This window comes from Pezoporus wallicus, unplaced genomic scaffold (assembly GCF_028554395.1).
Source record: "Pezoporus wallicus isolate ANWC-B61680 ecotype Strahan unplaced genomic scaffold, APGP_CSIRO_Pwel_v1 contig_2908, whole genome shotgun sequence".
NCBI classification, from domain to species: Eukaryota; Metazoa; Chordata; class Aves; order Psittaciformes; family Psittacidae; genus Pezoporus; species Pezoporus wallicus.
This window is the reverse complement of record NW_026642179.1, coordinates 7854704-7871279: the sequence shown is the minus strand read 5'-3', so window position 1 is coordinate 7871279 and position 16576 is coordinate 7854704. Positions and strand designations below refer to the sequence as shown.

The 16576-nt window shown below is 40.0% G+C and overlaps 1 protein-coding gene across 1 annotated transcript in view; it reads left to right on the top strand.

Moving 5' to 3' along the window:
* Window positions 1-12178, top strand: part of PTN (pleiotrophin) — a 71411-nt gene extending 59233 nt beyond the window's left edge. Inside the window, exon 5 of the mRNA XM_057428100.1 lies at window positions 11900-12178. Coding sequence (XP_057284083.1) covers window positions 11900-11952 — 53 coding nt within the window. The 3' untranslated portion in view covers window positions 11953-12178. The remainder of the gene's footprint in view (window positions 1-11899) is intronic.
* The last annotated feature ends 4398 nt before the right edge of the window (window positions 12179-16576 follow it).

Genomic DNA, 16576 nt, shown 5'->3' with positions numbered 1-16576 from the left:
GCAGGTTGGAGGTAAGTCTCCACCCATATGTAGATAAAGGAAAAATCAACTGGATTCAATATATGGTTAGAATAAGACCCAATTTAATTCTTTGGTGATAAGAAAATCTAGATTATTGTCTGAGCCTTTGGAATGGACTGCAGATATGTATTAGGCTCCCTTTCCACCCATAGCTTTGCACCAGTGGCTCAAGACTGCAAGAGAAAAAGCATATTATACATTACTTGGAAACAGCATTTTTGTTTTGAGGCACAGTGCTTCATAAGGTCTGTACTGAAACATAGATAGATGTATAAATGCGGATCAAGTGCGACCCCTTTGTACTGTGATTGCCTGGAGTAGCAGGGCAGTGGCCTGCTCGCATTTGGGAGCTCTGGTAGAACAGTAAGTGGGGGGCTTATTGATTGCAGGAATCTGTTTTACTGCGAAACGTTACCTTTCTGACTGGTATATGCTTCAAGACCTGCATTACTGAATACATCTCCAGCATCAGTAGGTTGGGAGTACCAAAAGGAGATGTGAACTGACTGAGAATTGGGTCATGTTTGTAATCTCTCAATTACATCAGTTTTCATTCTGATTTTATGTTTTAAATGAGGTGAATGAAAGCCCCTATTTGGCTTCTCCTATCAGTTGCAGTTTTATGTATCTCCTGTTCCTTCTGATGCTTGCCGTCTTCTGAAGATAGAACCTCTAACTTCAGTGTTTCATTGTATAACAGTTAATCCATTCATAAGTCCTCTACAGGACTTACCTAAATTCCTTCTATTACTGAAAATCATTTTTGAGATGAAGAGACTGGACTGTGCACAGTATTCCAACTTCTCTACAGATTGGCATTGAAACATAAAATACCATTGTAATACTTCTTTTATTGTTTATTACCTTCACTAAATAACCTATATTTTTGTTTTGATCACTGCTTGCATGTGGAGTAGGTATCTTTATCTGAGACCATCAGAATTTTCCCTAACTCTTATATTTTTTTTTAAAAGTTAATTAATTTGAACAGTTAAGAAGCCAAGAAGGTGTCTGGGTAGGACAGATTATTTCTCCTAGGCTTGCCCAATTCTTACTCTGGCTTGGTGTCTAAAGTTCCTTCTCACCTTCTCTGTTCTTTGAGAAAAACACAAATAAATGGATGCTACTTGTAACTGCTGCTCTCGTGTTGCTTATCCACTTTTCAGCTCATGAACATGCAGCAACTTTGCTGGTAGGATGAATCCGGTGTCTGTCTCTGCTCTCGGCTGTTTTGAAGATGACTGCTGTTTCAAAGGAGTTTAATCAGTGCTTAACAGAAAGGAAAATTATACCTTCAGTGAAATCCCAAGGGTTACCGTTTTGCAGATTTTCTGTTAAAGTATATTTTGGCTTTCCAGGAGCTTCTATGAGCTGTAGCAAAACTTCTGCTAAACAAGGAGGTAGATACTCATTAACGTCAGGAATCAGTGCCTGCCTCATAAACTGATGATCTAAGTGTTCTTATGGATTTGTTTTCTCATTAGTCAGCATTCATGGAAAAGCCTTAAAATCTTTTTGAAGTGCTGTCATTATTTTGGAAAGTAGGAAAAAAAAATTAAAATTGTCCTTATTAGCATTGCTGTGTCTCAGTATTATTTTAATCCAAGCACCTGACTCTTAAGTATAGATTGTAATCTGCGACACGGTCATTTTAGAGTTCACTGCTTGCATGAGAATCTGCTGTATGTTGGACTTAAGGGGGAGCAGATGATGAATCAGGAATTTGAATTTTGTCTCGATTTCTGACAAGCTCTTCTCCATGGCTTTGCTGAGGTGTTCTCAGGTTGGAAGAGAATAGCTTGGTCCTGGGCTGCTGTGCTAAAGTAACCGGTGGATGAAAACAGTTGTTTTTCCTTGAATATTTGGACAGAAAGGTTATCAGCTACAGTGATACCGTGACACCGTGGTCTGTGCATTTAGTACGCAAATGAGGTCATGAGAAAGCCTGTCACAAAGGCTGGAAAGCATGAAAGGCTATTTTTTATCAGAAAATCCCCATGGAGGCAGCCACCTCTCCTCTAGCACACACAGTTCTAATCAGTATCTGCAAGGCCGGGGATGTTCAAGGTCTCCTTAAACTATCTTGACAGATGTGAAAGACTCAGGTACTTCTGTCGGGTAGCTGCTATAATGGCCAACTTGCATTGAAGAGCAGAAAACACTTCCGACATACTCCATCTGGCCTACTTCACGGCCACCCAAACTTGATTGATGGCTGTTCAGGTTCCAGCCAGCCAGAAAGTAAAAGAATGGGGTATTGTCAGGAGTCAGGAAACATTTTGCTTTAACTGCTGAGAGAGGGAGAATTTATTTTTATTGAGCTGAGTTGCCTGGTAGGCTTTAATTCTTTTTGCACTCTCTCCATCACTCTCATTCTTCTTCTCTTTCTCCCTATAACTTTTGTACTTTCACCTATTTATTCTTCTGATTAAGACAAAATTAAATAGAATGAGCAGTCTGCCTGCTCTTTCTGCAATGTACCCTTCATTTTTTAAATTATGCTCCTTTCTGGTAATTTTTTTTTCACCTGGCTGTATTTAGTACATTTTAATAAATGTTCCTTCCCACCTTTTGATTAATTTTCAGTTCTATGAGTTATTCAGCTTAGTCCTTGCCATACAGGAAAACAGTTCCAAATAATGTTCTTAAAGGTGGCATTACTTACACTGCTGTTGTCTTTAATAATTGGAGTGGCACGCAAAGATCACATCCTCCAACATGCAATGTTTGGAAAGGTTTCTCACATGAAGGCAAAACCTCCTGAGTTAATGGCTATAATCTCTTCTGTGTAATGCAGATCAGGTGTAGCAATTGAGAGTCTAGCAAGCTGTCTCTGCAGTTCCCTGCGTTTAGCAAGGTGTCCGTGCTCCTGCAGTGGAGGAAAGATTCACTCTGTCTGGTTTTAATAATTCCATATTGTTTGAAGAGCTTTACTTAAGAATTTAGTGAAACAGAAATAATCAGCCCTACCTCAGCTAGGAGCTGTTGACTCTTAGCTCCATGTTCTGACGAGTAGCTGCTGCTCCTTTTTATCCTAGCCTGCAATTACAATTATCAGAATTTACTTCAAGGTGACTGAACTGCAGTCTTTAATTAGGGTCTTTGGTTTTGACATTAGTAATCTCAGTGGACTTAAGACAGTGTTTGACACTGACTTATCTTGTGTCTTCTTAGGGAGCTTGGTGTCAAAACACGGAACTGGACTTTTGTTAATGATCAGGTAAATCCCTGTCTTAGCTTTGGTGCCAGGAACAGAAAACAGCATGCGTTTTTTGAGAAGTACAGTGACAGCCTTGATTTCTACCTGCAGAGAGGACATGTTACCCACAGTGCACTGCCAGGACAGGCTGGCTGTGCTTTGGCAGGATGGCTTGGCTGCTGCTGTTGCAAGGATCTAACAGTGCCGTTGTCTGAATGTATTGCTCTCCTGGTAGGCAGCTCTTCATTGCTCAGACAAACTGGGTGCTGCGTCACCAGAAAGAACCACCTGTGGTCCGCTCCATTTTGTATGTTGGACAGTCTGCTTTTGCTGGGGTGCCTTCCCTCAACTTTGGCTTTGTGCCGCAGCAAAATGTCTGCTCCTAAAGAGTAGCTGGAGGGGCTGGGGAACAGGGGGGGGAAGAAATGACTTGTTAGGACTGAGATTTTCTTTTGTTTGAGAGATGCTGATGTCTCCTGTTTTGGCATCACACTCATGCTGCATCTCCCTTTGTAGGTTTTAGAATTCCCCGTCTTTAATGTAACTCATTAGTCGTGCAGGCATGCAGCTAGTGTAATAATTAGTATTACAGGAGGCAGAATAATAGGATCTGCTGAAACTAATTAGATATAAAAATGAGGGATTTTCTCATATTAGGAAACAGCTGTGATAAAGAAAAACCTGAAAGGCAAAACTGGGAGGTTTTTCTCTTGCTCTAGAGGATGAGGTAGGTTTACTGTAGAATGGCTTCTTGCACTGACCGGGAGCCTGCGGTGAAATAAAGTGATCTGAGCTCTCCGGGGGGAGACAATGAGACAATGGCAGTGGATGCCCAGTGGGAACAGCAAAGCTGGCTGTTATTATTGTTGCTATCATCGTGATTATTTGTATTGCATGAGTGCCCAGAGGCCCCAGCTGAAAAAGGGTGCCATTGTACTAAACACTGCATAAACATTGCGAGAGGCAGTTTTGCCATGAATAATTTATACCTTATAGAGCTGGGAAATGTGAAAACTAAGAGAAGAAACAGTAGTCTGGAGGGGTGATACTGGGTACTAAATGACTGGTTGTGTTTCCCTGTGCCCCTTGCTAGTCTGAGGAGAAGGCCTGTATTTCAGGATGAAGTAAAACTTACTGGGAACTTTAGGTTCTGAGACTTATCTCTCTGATTTGACTCCTTGAGGCCATAGGATGAGGAAATATGATTTTTCTCAATTTAAGTGGGAACAACAGTAAATCATGTAAGAAAAAATTAACACAGTGGTGGTACGGTGTGGACTGTCCTCAAGCTGCTAGTAGGCTACCAGTGCAACCTATAACTAATAAAGTTTGGATGTCTTTTAATGCTGTTTTTTTCTGCTTTCATTTCTATATGTTTCTTGGATGTTTTGCACTGTATTGTCCCTTGAGACTGCTTTTGTACCTTTGAAAAATTATACTGTTTGGGTAAATAATTTGAATACATTGTTAGATCATAATATAATGTCAATCTGATTGACACAACCCTGATTCCAGGGACTAGGAAATGCTTGTAGGAGAGGGACAAAGAGAAATATTTTTTTTAAGAAAGGGATATATTTCAATTTTTAGTTGTTCTGCCACTTTTACAGGTATTTTTGAAAAAAGTAGACCTTAACGTTTTCTCACCTCCTGGTTTGTATTTCAGATTTTTTAGTTTTATTCTGCCCAAAAGATGAAAAATTGGATGTGATGAATGGTCTTGTTTAACCCTCTTTGTTGCTGCAGGAGTTTCTGTTATGGTTTAATACAGACCTTTGTGGCTGAAAGTTTAAATCGCCTTTTGCGTGCCAATTCTGTTACATGCTCATTGTCTCACTTTCCTGGCTGGCAAAAGCAGTGAGCCTCCTTGGCATTAGTCTGTGCCCTTGAGCCGTGAAAATGCCTGAAGCTGTGGGATTTGCTGTGATAAAAGATATGCCATCAGCAAATACTTCCACTCATTACTGTTCCCAGCAGTGAAACAGAGAGAAAGCCCTGTTCCTTCCTTTCTGTCCTTTCCTTTCCTTTTCTGCTTCTTCCCTTCCCTTCCTTTCAAGCTTTTTCCCCTTCTTTATCCCTCCATCTCATTTTCTACTTTGCCATTGCTCTATCTTTTCTTCTGTCTGTGCTAACTGCAGAAGTTTTGCAGACTTTTCAGTGTGGTTCGCTAATCAAAGCCAAGCCTGTGTCTTGTGCCCTGAGGGCAGATCCAGTTTGGGGCAGATGCAAAAGGCACAGCTGAGAAATACGTATGCCTGGTTTCTAAAAACTAAGTAAGTAAAATAGGGTCTCTATTCACAGTATATCACAAATAAATTTCTGCTAGATAACTATATATTTATTTATATATAATATAGATCTCAGTTTGACATATAAACTGCTGCAACAGGTAATCTTTTTGCTGTATAGGTGTATGCCAAACTCTAGTCGGGCTATTAATACTTTTTGTTCTCAGCAGTCTCCTGCAGGCATGTGAACGCAGGCACCGAATTCTCTATTAGTCTGTGCCTGCACCTGTCTCGCTGGCGTTAAGAGGGATCTTGTGTATAGCATAGAAGGAGGGCTGAAGAGCCAGATGGGACTGGGTCCTTCATGCACAGAACATGACAAAGAACAGAAAGTTCATACCATACAGAAGGAACAGTACAAATGCACCATAGGCAGATGAGAAGAAGCAAACACAAGAGCAACGTGAGCTACTTATGAATGTCACTTTTCATTTTGCCAGACCCCTTCAGCAGTCTCCAGTTGCAAAGCAGGCTTTGATTGGAAAGTTTATCCATTGCAGTTTTCTGGGTACTTAATCAAAAGACTCGAACATCTTAGGTATGCGTGACCCAGACATAAAGAAAATGAGATGAAGCTTTCCTGATCTTTGTGCAATTAGGCCATGTAGCAAAATCAGAATATGTGTGTGTCTGTGGTCTTTTGTGTGCCTTTGCCTAGGCAATTTTGAAACTTTCTCCCAATACGTGAAGAAAATCACCAAAATTAAAACTTTCTGATGAAAAACCTTGGTTTCAACCAATCACCTTACCTGTAATTTCTGACTGATTTCAGTAGGGATAGTAAAGGGAGTATTTAAAATGTCTTGCATCTGTAGGTCAGGCTCAAGCAATGCTGTCTGACTGTTAAGGTTGTTTCAGATAAATTGGATTCATTTTTCCTTGCATTTATTTCTTCTTGCAATTCCAATGAGAAAAAAAAAGAGTGAAACTTTTTCCATGAGCAGCTCTTTGGTCCATTCCTTTATCAGGTGTGTTAGTGTTTGTTACAGACATAAATCTAGCTGTTCCCCATTTGTAACATACATCACAGCATGCCATCCTGTCTTATATGGTTTAGCTCCACCCTTATGTTTGAATGGGGTTCATCTTGTGCTCAACTGGGAGCAATTCCAAGTCTGTTCAAAATGGAAATTTAGCAAAGCGAGAAGCAGAACAAAACGTGCTGGAAGGGGGGTGACTGGAAGAGTGGAGAGATTGGGAAACACAGACAACTAGAGAAAGTCATTAAACAGCACTGAGCTGAAGTATAGGGAATACAATCAATTTTAATATATTAATGAAGTAAAAGCCACATCAAGGTCATTGATTCATTGGAGACTTGCCTTCTACTGCTGTTTAGCTAGTGGAGTATTGCTTTCTTTTTTTCCAACCAGTAAGACTGCGTTGCTCTGAGAAGAGCTCATTTTGGAAGAAAACTGCTATTGTAACATAGTTTTTCCTTCTTAAACTATTGGGAATATATAAATGCTGTGCAGGAAACTAGGAAGAAAAGGAATTGGATGGCCATGAAAGGTTCTATTTCTCTAGAAGCAGAAGAAATACCATATTAAAGGGTATTTCAGAAATCAAGGGATTTGTTTCTACAACCATGGAAATCATAAGATAGCAGTTTCTGTTCCTAGAGAGCAGGGTGAGCCTCTTTAGGGTGAGATTTTTTTCACCCAAGGATAAAATTCTTGGCTTCATCAATGTCAAGACTGCTTCCTTCCATATGGCTTGGCATTTCATCACCAAAATTCAAAAGTTCCCTGCACCCAGTGGCACCATTGCCCTTCACTGTAGCAGCCAGGTGCTTTGGAAAATTTTCCCCAATGAGAGGTAGAGAGCCCTTCGGAAGAGCTGCCTTCCTCTGTATTCAGTGGCACTGAATGCTGGCTCCTGACGAAACTGCGTCCTGAACACCTGGTGTTGAAATTCTTTACTCTAACCTTCCATCAGCACAGCTTTTGCTATTTTGAATGATTTGTATTGCTTTTGGGGACGCTGCTTGCCTTTTATGTACAGGAGTTCAGAAGTGCCATGAGTGAATTGTTACCTTCTTCTCAACAAATGAAAATAAATACCTGCAAATCTTGGTTTAGAAAGCTTGGCTTCCATTAAAATGTAATTACCTCCCTTTTGTGCCTTATACATTAAGGGTGGCTTCAAATGGTGTGTGGCTTCTGTTCGACAAAATTGCTTTCCTGTGCTGAATGAGAATGAGTCTTCAGAATAAAGATGACTATTTAAAGAGGGCTGCTGCCATTCCAAATTCCATAGAGAAAGTTCTGCTTATCAAATTAAATTGTTTACCTCACAAGATCCTCACTGAAATTTTTGTTACCAGTCATCACAGAAGTGGGTTCATCCATGACCAAACAGCCTTTAATCCTGCAAATAATTCTCAGGCATTCAACTGTTCATATTCGGGTGACAGATGATTAGGTAATCCAGTATGTGTGCACTGGCAAAGTTTTGTCTTGCAGGACTGTTTGTACAATGTTACATAGGGTTTTCTTTCACCTTACTGGAACTGCTCTGGGTTCCAGGAGAGTGGGATGTCTGTGCAATTCTTGTTGCTGGGTCCTATATGGACAGCAAGGTATTCTGAATTTGCTCTTTGTGTGTCGCCTGGTCCAGGATCCCAGCCTCTGTCTGAGCAACAGCACCACTAGGCAGCTTCGTAACTGTGGGATGAGAGGGAGGAAAGCGTACGCTTTAACACAGACACAAAAACTGAGGACTGTTCTGTCATCCTTATTAATATTCTGGAATGTACATAGCTCACTCTTCCAGTACCTTTGTATTGCTGAAAGGATGCACAAGGATTGTAAAGATAAGTATTTCCTTGATGTGAAGGGAGCCAGAGAGAAAGTCATAGATCCTGCTACAGCTTTCCTCAGTGTGGCTATATGCTGAGCCACGCCAGCAATGGAAGGACAGTTTGGCTGGGACGCTAACACACAGTGCACTTCGAGCAGTAGGCAAACAATGGTGCTCATCTGTTCCCTCCACTGCACAGCCTGCTCACCTTAAGTGTTGAGAGACAGCGAGAGATAGCACCTACTCCCACCTCACTGCTGACCCTGATCTTGGTAGCTCTAGGAGAAATACCTTTGCTAAAGCATTTAATGTATTTAAATTATGTGTTTCACTGTAAATATCAAATTTACATACCCGTCTTCATACCTTTCTACTTACCTATCTACATACCTTTCATAAAGCTTTATATTGAGATGTCACAGTTTGTGGCGTCTAGAGGATCTTTCCCTGTACATGGCTACATCTGGTGCTGGTGTATGGGGCTGTTTCGAGCTTTCAGGTAGCTGGCACTGTATTCTCAGCTGGTCAGGGCTTCCTAGCATGGCATCAGCGCTGGCACTGCTGGCATGGTGACCCTTTCAGTCAAGCCTGATTACTTTTGGAAGGGAAACGTTGGCAGACCAGATGATCAGAGTGACATGGATTCCAGTGTGGATGTTTAAGCTGAGCTGATAGCTGGTCATAAAAGTAGAAATAGTAGCGCAGGGTGAGTAGAGATGAGGGCAGTGAAAGCCTGAATGACACAGGTGCAAAAACTAGGTCTGAGCAATGAGAAAACATGAACAAAGTACATCTTAAAGCAACTTTACATTTTGTTAGCCATGGACATAGAATAGTCTGTAGCCTGCCCATAGTCAAAACAGTTCGTGGGTAGCTGTGCATGAAAAGATTAACAGCAACATCTTCATGGGCCAGTATCTGGTATTAATGTCTGTAGTAAGATTTTTAGAAGAGCTTAAGGACTGGGGAATATTTGAGCAGTTTGTTTTTTTTTTTTCTTTTTTTCCTTTTTGATATTGCCACAACTCAGGGGATGCATGTCATTTCATGGAGCAAATTTACTTTGCATCAGTACAGTTTACCTGTCTGAAAGATTAAGCTGTGGTGGTGTGAGTACCTTTAATGTGAGAGGATTTACATCCCATGAGTGAGCACAAAGGTTTTGCTCTGCTGGGACACAAAGCAGAATTACTTATCTTTGTAGGTTGATGGGTTTGGCACTTTGGATGATATGCAGATTATCACAAGGTATAAGCAGGGCAGAACTGAGCTTTTGCTGACAGGAGCAGATAGAGACCCACAGGGGCCAAGTGCAGATGGATTAACAGTGAGTTGTTTGGTACTCAAGTCAGGTGAAGATGGGGACCTGATGCAATCACACAAGTCCAGACCAAAAACTTTTCCTGGTGGTGACTTCACCTCTACTGTGAACTGCACATACTCTTCAATAGAGCCTTATTAGTGGTCTGCCTGCATTCATATGTCTGCTTTGCTTTTGGTAAATTTAGTTGGAAGTCTGCAGAGTGTCCTTCTGGTTGTGCTGAGTCTAAATAGATTTTGCAGATTCAAATGCTGGTGTGATTAATAAAACACCCCTGTTTCTGTCAGAGAAAGCAGTGTTAGGGGGTGAGGTAAGAGAGTCAGAGAGAGTGCAATCAATACAGAATCCAGGAGGCTCAGTGATACCGAGCAAAATTAGAGGAAGTGCTGGCGAACATGGATTAAAGAGGATAGGAGGGGAGACAGAAAATCTGTAGGGAAAAAAAAGCTTTAGCTGAAAGCAAATTAGATATTAACTTAAAGATAAGTGGCATTTTAGAATGACATGTAAAATAATGCCAGATTCTGTGAATAGCTCTGGATTGCAGGCATACGTACACAAGCACACACAAACACTGACAAACATACAAAGGCAGGGGTAAAAAAAATAATAGTTCATTTTCTTATTTTCAAACAAAATTACTTTTTGTTTTAAATTCTTATCCATTTAAATGTTAAGAAGAGTTTTTAAGGGAAAGATTCTATAGAGCAGATTTTGTGACTAAGCATAAAATAGGTATTTTATTTTGCTTTGACTAAGGATTATCAGAAACAATTTTTGTCATGTTGAAAAAGATGAAGATTTTGTTTTGAAACACTAACAGGAAAAAAACACAACAAAACATCAGAGAAACGTGATGACTTAAGCCTGCCTTCTGTCGAAGGTACCCTGGCCCTATACATAGCTGAAAGATGTCAGTGTAGTTCTTTTGGCTTTAATGCAAGTAAGGTTTTACAAGAGGTGATTATTGCTTGCTTATCTGTGTTCTGCAAACTGGTCAGAGAGAAAAGAATCACATTCACAAAGAAGAGTGTACCACCTAACGGGCCAAGTGCTTGTCTTCTCATTCATGGTTATATTTGTTATATAACCTGAGATGTTTTCTGTTGGGGTTTGGTTTCTGCTTTTTGGTTTTGGTTGTTATTTTGTTGTACGATTTTTTGTTTTGTTTTTTTGTCGGGGTTCTTTGTCTTGTTTTGGTTTCTTTGGTGGGGAGGAGGTATTTTTTGAGAATGAAAAAACAAAGGCAGGATTCAAAGGAGAAAAGTGACATCTGGTTTAAGGCAAACGTGAGTCTACTTGGTTGCTGTTTTGGTTCCAGGAAAGATGCTTCACAGAAACTCAGTTTCATTCTTTCTGTAGTACCTGTTATGCTGTGTTTTTTGGTGGTATCTGTGAGGATTTGATTTATTCACATTCCCCGTGAGACCTGTTATTTTGCCCATTGCAAGGTGACATGTGATACATATTCATGCCTTAGGTCCCTCTGTGAATTTCCTTTGCCGGTAGAATACCGCACTCCCCTTTAGCACAGTGAAAGCTGGTGTTACATGGTATGGTATTATACGACCATAAATGGTAATTTTAATATAAACTTTAACTTGCACCTTCACACCGTTACCTTATTTACCCCAAATTAATCAGAGAAGCAGATGCTCCCTAGTCTCTTCGCCATCCCGTCAGTACCAGCTGCCTGGACAGACCACGTTCTAGTGACTCCAGGCTCCTCAAGTGTACATAGGTGTTAGTCCCAGACAAAGGGGAAGGGGTTGGCAATGGAGAAGCTGAAGAAATAAGTGAGCTTTCTCACCACACTCTAGAGTTTCTCTTATATTTAGAGAAAGCCAAAGACAGACAATGAAACAGAAAGGAAGCAAGGAAGAAGGGTATGTGTGTGGATAGTGTGTGCAAAGCTTTCTTCCAGCTCTCCACTGAGCCGTGACCCGGTTTCTCCAGGAGCTGCCTGCTGTTTTCTTATTTTCAAAGCAAGTTCCTGAGACAATGCTTTGCATGCCAAAGAGGGTCAGGTGCTCAGATAGGAAGGGTTCTGAACAGCACATGCACCCCCCTTTCCATCTTCTCTAGTGCCTCAGCTGTTCCTTTGTTAATTTCTTTTCCTTCTCTTTTCCCTTTCCTTGTTCAGAACGAGGAATCAGAATTAGTTCTTACATACACAGAGAAAACAAGCGGAAGTTTTGGGGTATTGAATGAAATTTGTTGCAGTGACTGTTAGACTCTAATTTTTTATGGTTATTGTTATCTTGACAGAATCCAAGAAGAAGAAAAAGGAAGGCAAGAAACAAGAGAAGATGCTGGATTAATGGAGCCAACTTGGGCAATGTGAGAAAGGGACATCAGCAAACATGATCAGTTAACAGTTTCATTTATACCTAGGCATTTTATCCTAAAATTATTTATAGCTTAATGGTATCATAGAAGGAAACAAGCAAACACAGAAAAAAAAATCTTTTTTTATTACTTTAGTATTTTTAATGTATAACCCTAACAACAACTTTTAGAGGCCTGTAATAAAGGACTCCAGTCTCATTTAGAAAATTATGTCTATTGTGTATTGAACAATGTAGAGGTTTTTAAAATATTCTCAAGTCTTGCCATAGGTCTCAGTCTGGTAGTTACTCCATGCAAGCAGAACTTGAACCCATGTGGAGCTCTGCTGAAGCCAGTGGTGCCCTGTGTGATCATAGGAGTCTGGCTGGATGCAATTATATTTAAGATTGGGACCTCATATCTGAAGAAACCCGCACTTGTTTCTTAAGTACTCATTGCATCTTGGTAACTGTATGAAATTATTTGTTGAAGGAAACGATGGGGGCATTTTTTTTGAGTATTTACAGGCATAGAATTTTGGGGGTGTTTGGTGACTGTTCATTCCAAAATGCCACTATCTCCAGGTAAAAACCAGTAGCACTCCTATCCTTGGTCACATTTTGGATGTTAGCAGTAAAAATTTTGAAATCATTCAACAGTTGGACATGGAAGAGTCCTAATTTTTCAGTATTTTCTAGCAATGATTTTTCCAAGCAGAATATTAGCAAAACTTCCATTTTTCAGCATATCATTGCTGGTGGATGGTAGTGGCCTCTGGTTTACCTATAAAAACTGAAAAATGCTTTCTTTTATTTGTTTATTTTGCCAGAAAGGAGAATATCCTTTTGACAAAAATCTAGTTGAAATTGTTATGATTCTTCCTGACCCAACTCCCTTTTGTACCAGTGGGAATCTTCCTGTTGATTTTAAATAGAGCTGGTTGAAAAATACTATGTCTGATGGGAAGCAACAGAAGAAATCTATTTGGAAACTGCTTGAGATGTTGTTCCTATTTTTAACCAAAAAAAAGACAACTTGTGGGACTTGAAACCAATAGGAATGCAATTAATTTTTGTTTCTCTGTTAGTAAAGTAGAAGGGAAATATAAAAGCAGTACCTTTTCTTTACTCCATTTTTCTATAAGCAAAAAAAGACCTTGGAAAATTTCACTCAATGTAAAAAGAGATCTATGATTTTAGGTGGTTTTTTTTTAATTATCTGCAGGGAAAAAAAAATAGCTGGTTTTCAGTTTGTTCAATTTTGCATATTTTAAGTGATAGTAACAAAAAAGTCACAAAGTAGAAAAAATGATCTAACAAAGGGCTATTCTGTTCCCAGCTAAACAGTTGCTTAATAAACTAAACAACCAGTGGACCAGACTTTTTAGAGGAAATGTGTTTTTAGTGCCCAAATTAATTTCAAAATCATTGCTTGACTGCTGGTCAAGATGAATAGACTCCTTGAAATCCTGCAGGTACCCACTGACTTCAGTGAAGCCGCACCAGCGTGTGTACATCTGAGTAAATCACATTGTTCTCTTGGGTTTAGCTTGTAGACAGGTAGACTCTTTTTCCAGACTAACATCACTCCCCTTTTCTATGCAAAAAATGCATAACAATTGCAGAGCTTGCCCTCTTTTTTCTTACATGGAGGGTATGGCTGATCTGAACTCACAATGTGGCAAGTCCATCCGTAGACGTTCCTAAACCTTTCTGAAGCCAGCTAGCCAAGCCTGCACATAGCTCAAGGTAGACTAACCACCTGATTATTTCCCAGACTTCTTGGGTGTGTTTTGCAGTCTGTGTTGATGTCCTTGTTATTTTGACTATGCTGTTAGACATACCTGAGCCAGTGGTATAGTTAAATATGTCCCCAGCATGTGGTGGATGTGCAATGACCAAATCCAAAATCATAAAGGCTCATATTTGGGTGGTTCTGGGTGCTATTAGCTTTGCTCATGGTCTAATCAGGTCTACCTGTGCTTGTGCCTCAGACTTAAACTAATGAATTGTTAGGTCTGATTGAAAGCAAAGGGAGAAGGAAGCTTTTTCACTCACCAAAGGTTTGTCTGTCTAAATGCTGCATCAGTTCACTTAAAGTGATTCAGCTTTGAGTGCAAACACTGTTGCACCATTGTCTTACACTGGTTAATCTAGACCATGTTTCACAGGGGGCTGGCAGGAGTTGGGAATGATGCTGAGACCAACAGTTTGACTACCCTTTAGGAAACCTTAGATATAACTTCTGATTTCCACCTCTGTGAGTAAGAAGAAAATAATTTCCCCTGAGTTTCCTCCAACACCTTGTGGCCCTTATGATTAACTGCCCATCTGGCTTGTTAAAGGAACATTCCTACTAGTTTTTGAAGGAGGCCACTCATGTTTCTGTGGTGGTATAGGGCCTCCATAGAGAGAGTTTACAGAAAACAAAGAAACAAATAAAAAAATACTACGTTAGGACCAGAAGAAAGCACAGCAGTCCTGCTAGCGAAGAGTGTGAAATACGAGAATTCCTCTGTACTACTCAGCCAGATATGTTTAGATCTGTATTAGCATCTTATTGTTGACAGTTACTGGAGTTTTATCTATCATAGTTTATAAACAGTGAAGAAAATTTCTAAAAAACTAGCAGAAAACATTTTGTGGAAACTATGGTGATGAAGGAGATGATAAAAGTAACTCATGGCAGAACACAGAGGAAGATTGAATAGAATACGTTAGTCAGGTAAGCTCAGAAAAGAGATGCCTGGTACCCAGCAGGAGCAGTTGCTTCACTAGTGGCATCGTCAAGAAAGCAAGAGGCAAGAATATGCAAAACCTCTTCCCATCCTATCTTGCTCAGTTTCCACTTGAGTCATTCTGATGTTTCTCCTTATTTGCTTTCTAATCTTCTACCCTCCCTCCTCTGGGAGGCCAAGCTTGTCTGACAGTGCTGTGGGGGTGGCTACTTCAGATGCAATATGTTTTACCCTCTTGGTGCTATCCTGTTAAAATGGAAAATGACTTAGCATAGACATATTGCTTAGCTAGTTTAACCAACTGAAGCTTGTTTCATGAATGTCCCTCTTGAGAAGTGGTTTCCATCTTCATTTGCTACAGCTATAGTATGGTATGGGGAGATGATGGAAATCCCCCAAATTAAAGGCTTTTTCTCAGCACTCAAATCTCTTAGAGAAAAAGAGAGATGAGTTATTGAACATCAGCTAAGGATGAATCTTCATCCAGACTCTGGATTCTAGCAAGTTTAAAATTAGGGGAATTTAGGTATAGCTCAGTTCCCTTCCTCTGAGTAGGCTGAGCCCAGCTTCTAAGCAATTAGGCCTGTCTGTATCTTGATTTAAAACAATATTTGGTGATTGGGGCATTTTCTGACTTTGACATATCTGCTGACAGAAGTGCTCATATTGAAAGAGAACCATTGCTTGTCAGCCTGGCATACTTAACAGAGTACTATGGGGCAGGGCTCCAGGAAGTGAGAACGTTTGTTGTACATGTAGGTAGATACTAAGTTATAACTTACTGATTCTCATCTTCTAATTCCATAATGATATTTTGGACTGAAGAAATGAAGGAATAATAATGATAATACATATCAACAGACAGTGTTGGAGACTGTGAAAAAGAGAAAGGGATAAAGTCAGGAGCATTTTACACAAACTTCTTTTGCATGCTCCTTGACTAGGAAAGGCAGGATTAGTGGCTGGCACATTGGTTATTATGCTTTGCTTGATTTGTGCCTTAATGAAAACTAAGCAAATGTAGAATGTTACAGAGAAGTCAAGCTGCACTTCAGCCTCAAAAATACGTGTCCAACCAGAGGTAAGGTCAAACAGAGACAATAGTGTGTCTTTTCTGGTTTAGGAGTACAAGCTGTGAGGATAGGAGAAAACATAACTTATTTCTTTATCTTTGGTGTATATCCTTCACCTTGGTATGTGGCAATGAACAAGTAAAACAACAGAGCATTGGGACAAACTAAGGCAAAGTGAATACTTAGGGAGACTGTTTATGGAAACAGGCTATAAACCCCCATAAACTAGCCATGCTGCTAGCAGGAAGTGTCTGAAGATAAATATTGTGTAGCATTCCCATTTGTTTCATGAAATCCCTTAACATAACACTAAACTTTATCTGACTTTCTTTAGTCTAATGTCAATGATGAGGGTGGGGCAAAAACCAACCTGACTTTGCCTCAGCTTAGGAAGTGCAACAGATTAATGTAAATGTAAACCTGACACTTCTCTAAAGCAAAATACTGGTGAGGTATACACCATTTTGACAGAATACTGTAGTCTTTTACATCTAAATTCTTACAGGAAGGGGAAGCAGTATGTCAACGGGGATAGGTATCTCATATTCAGTCTTTTAAAACTCTCTAGGACAGCATCTTCTGTGAACTTCTGATTGCGTTCTTTCCTTTGTGGGAACAGATTATACCTGTTGTCTGTCTTCCTCCACTCATCCATACTTTTTATAGTATTTGTAGGTTTTCTGTCAATTCTGCTAAGGTACTCTACCTTTCAGGCAAACTTCTGTAGATATCATTGATCCTTCCTCATGCTTGAGGCTGTATTCTCCATTTCTCATTGAACTGTTGCAAAACACCCCAGCAAGCCCC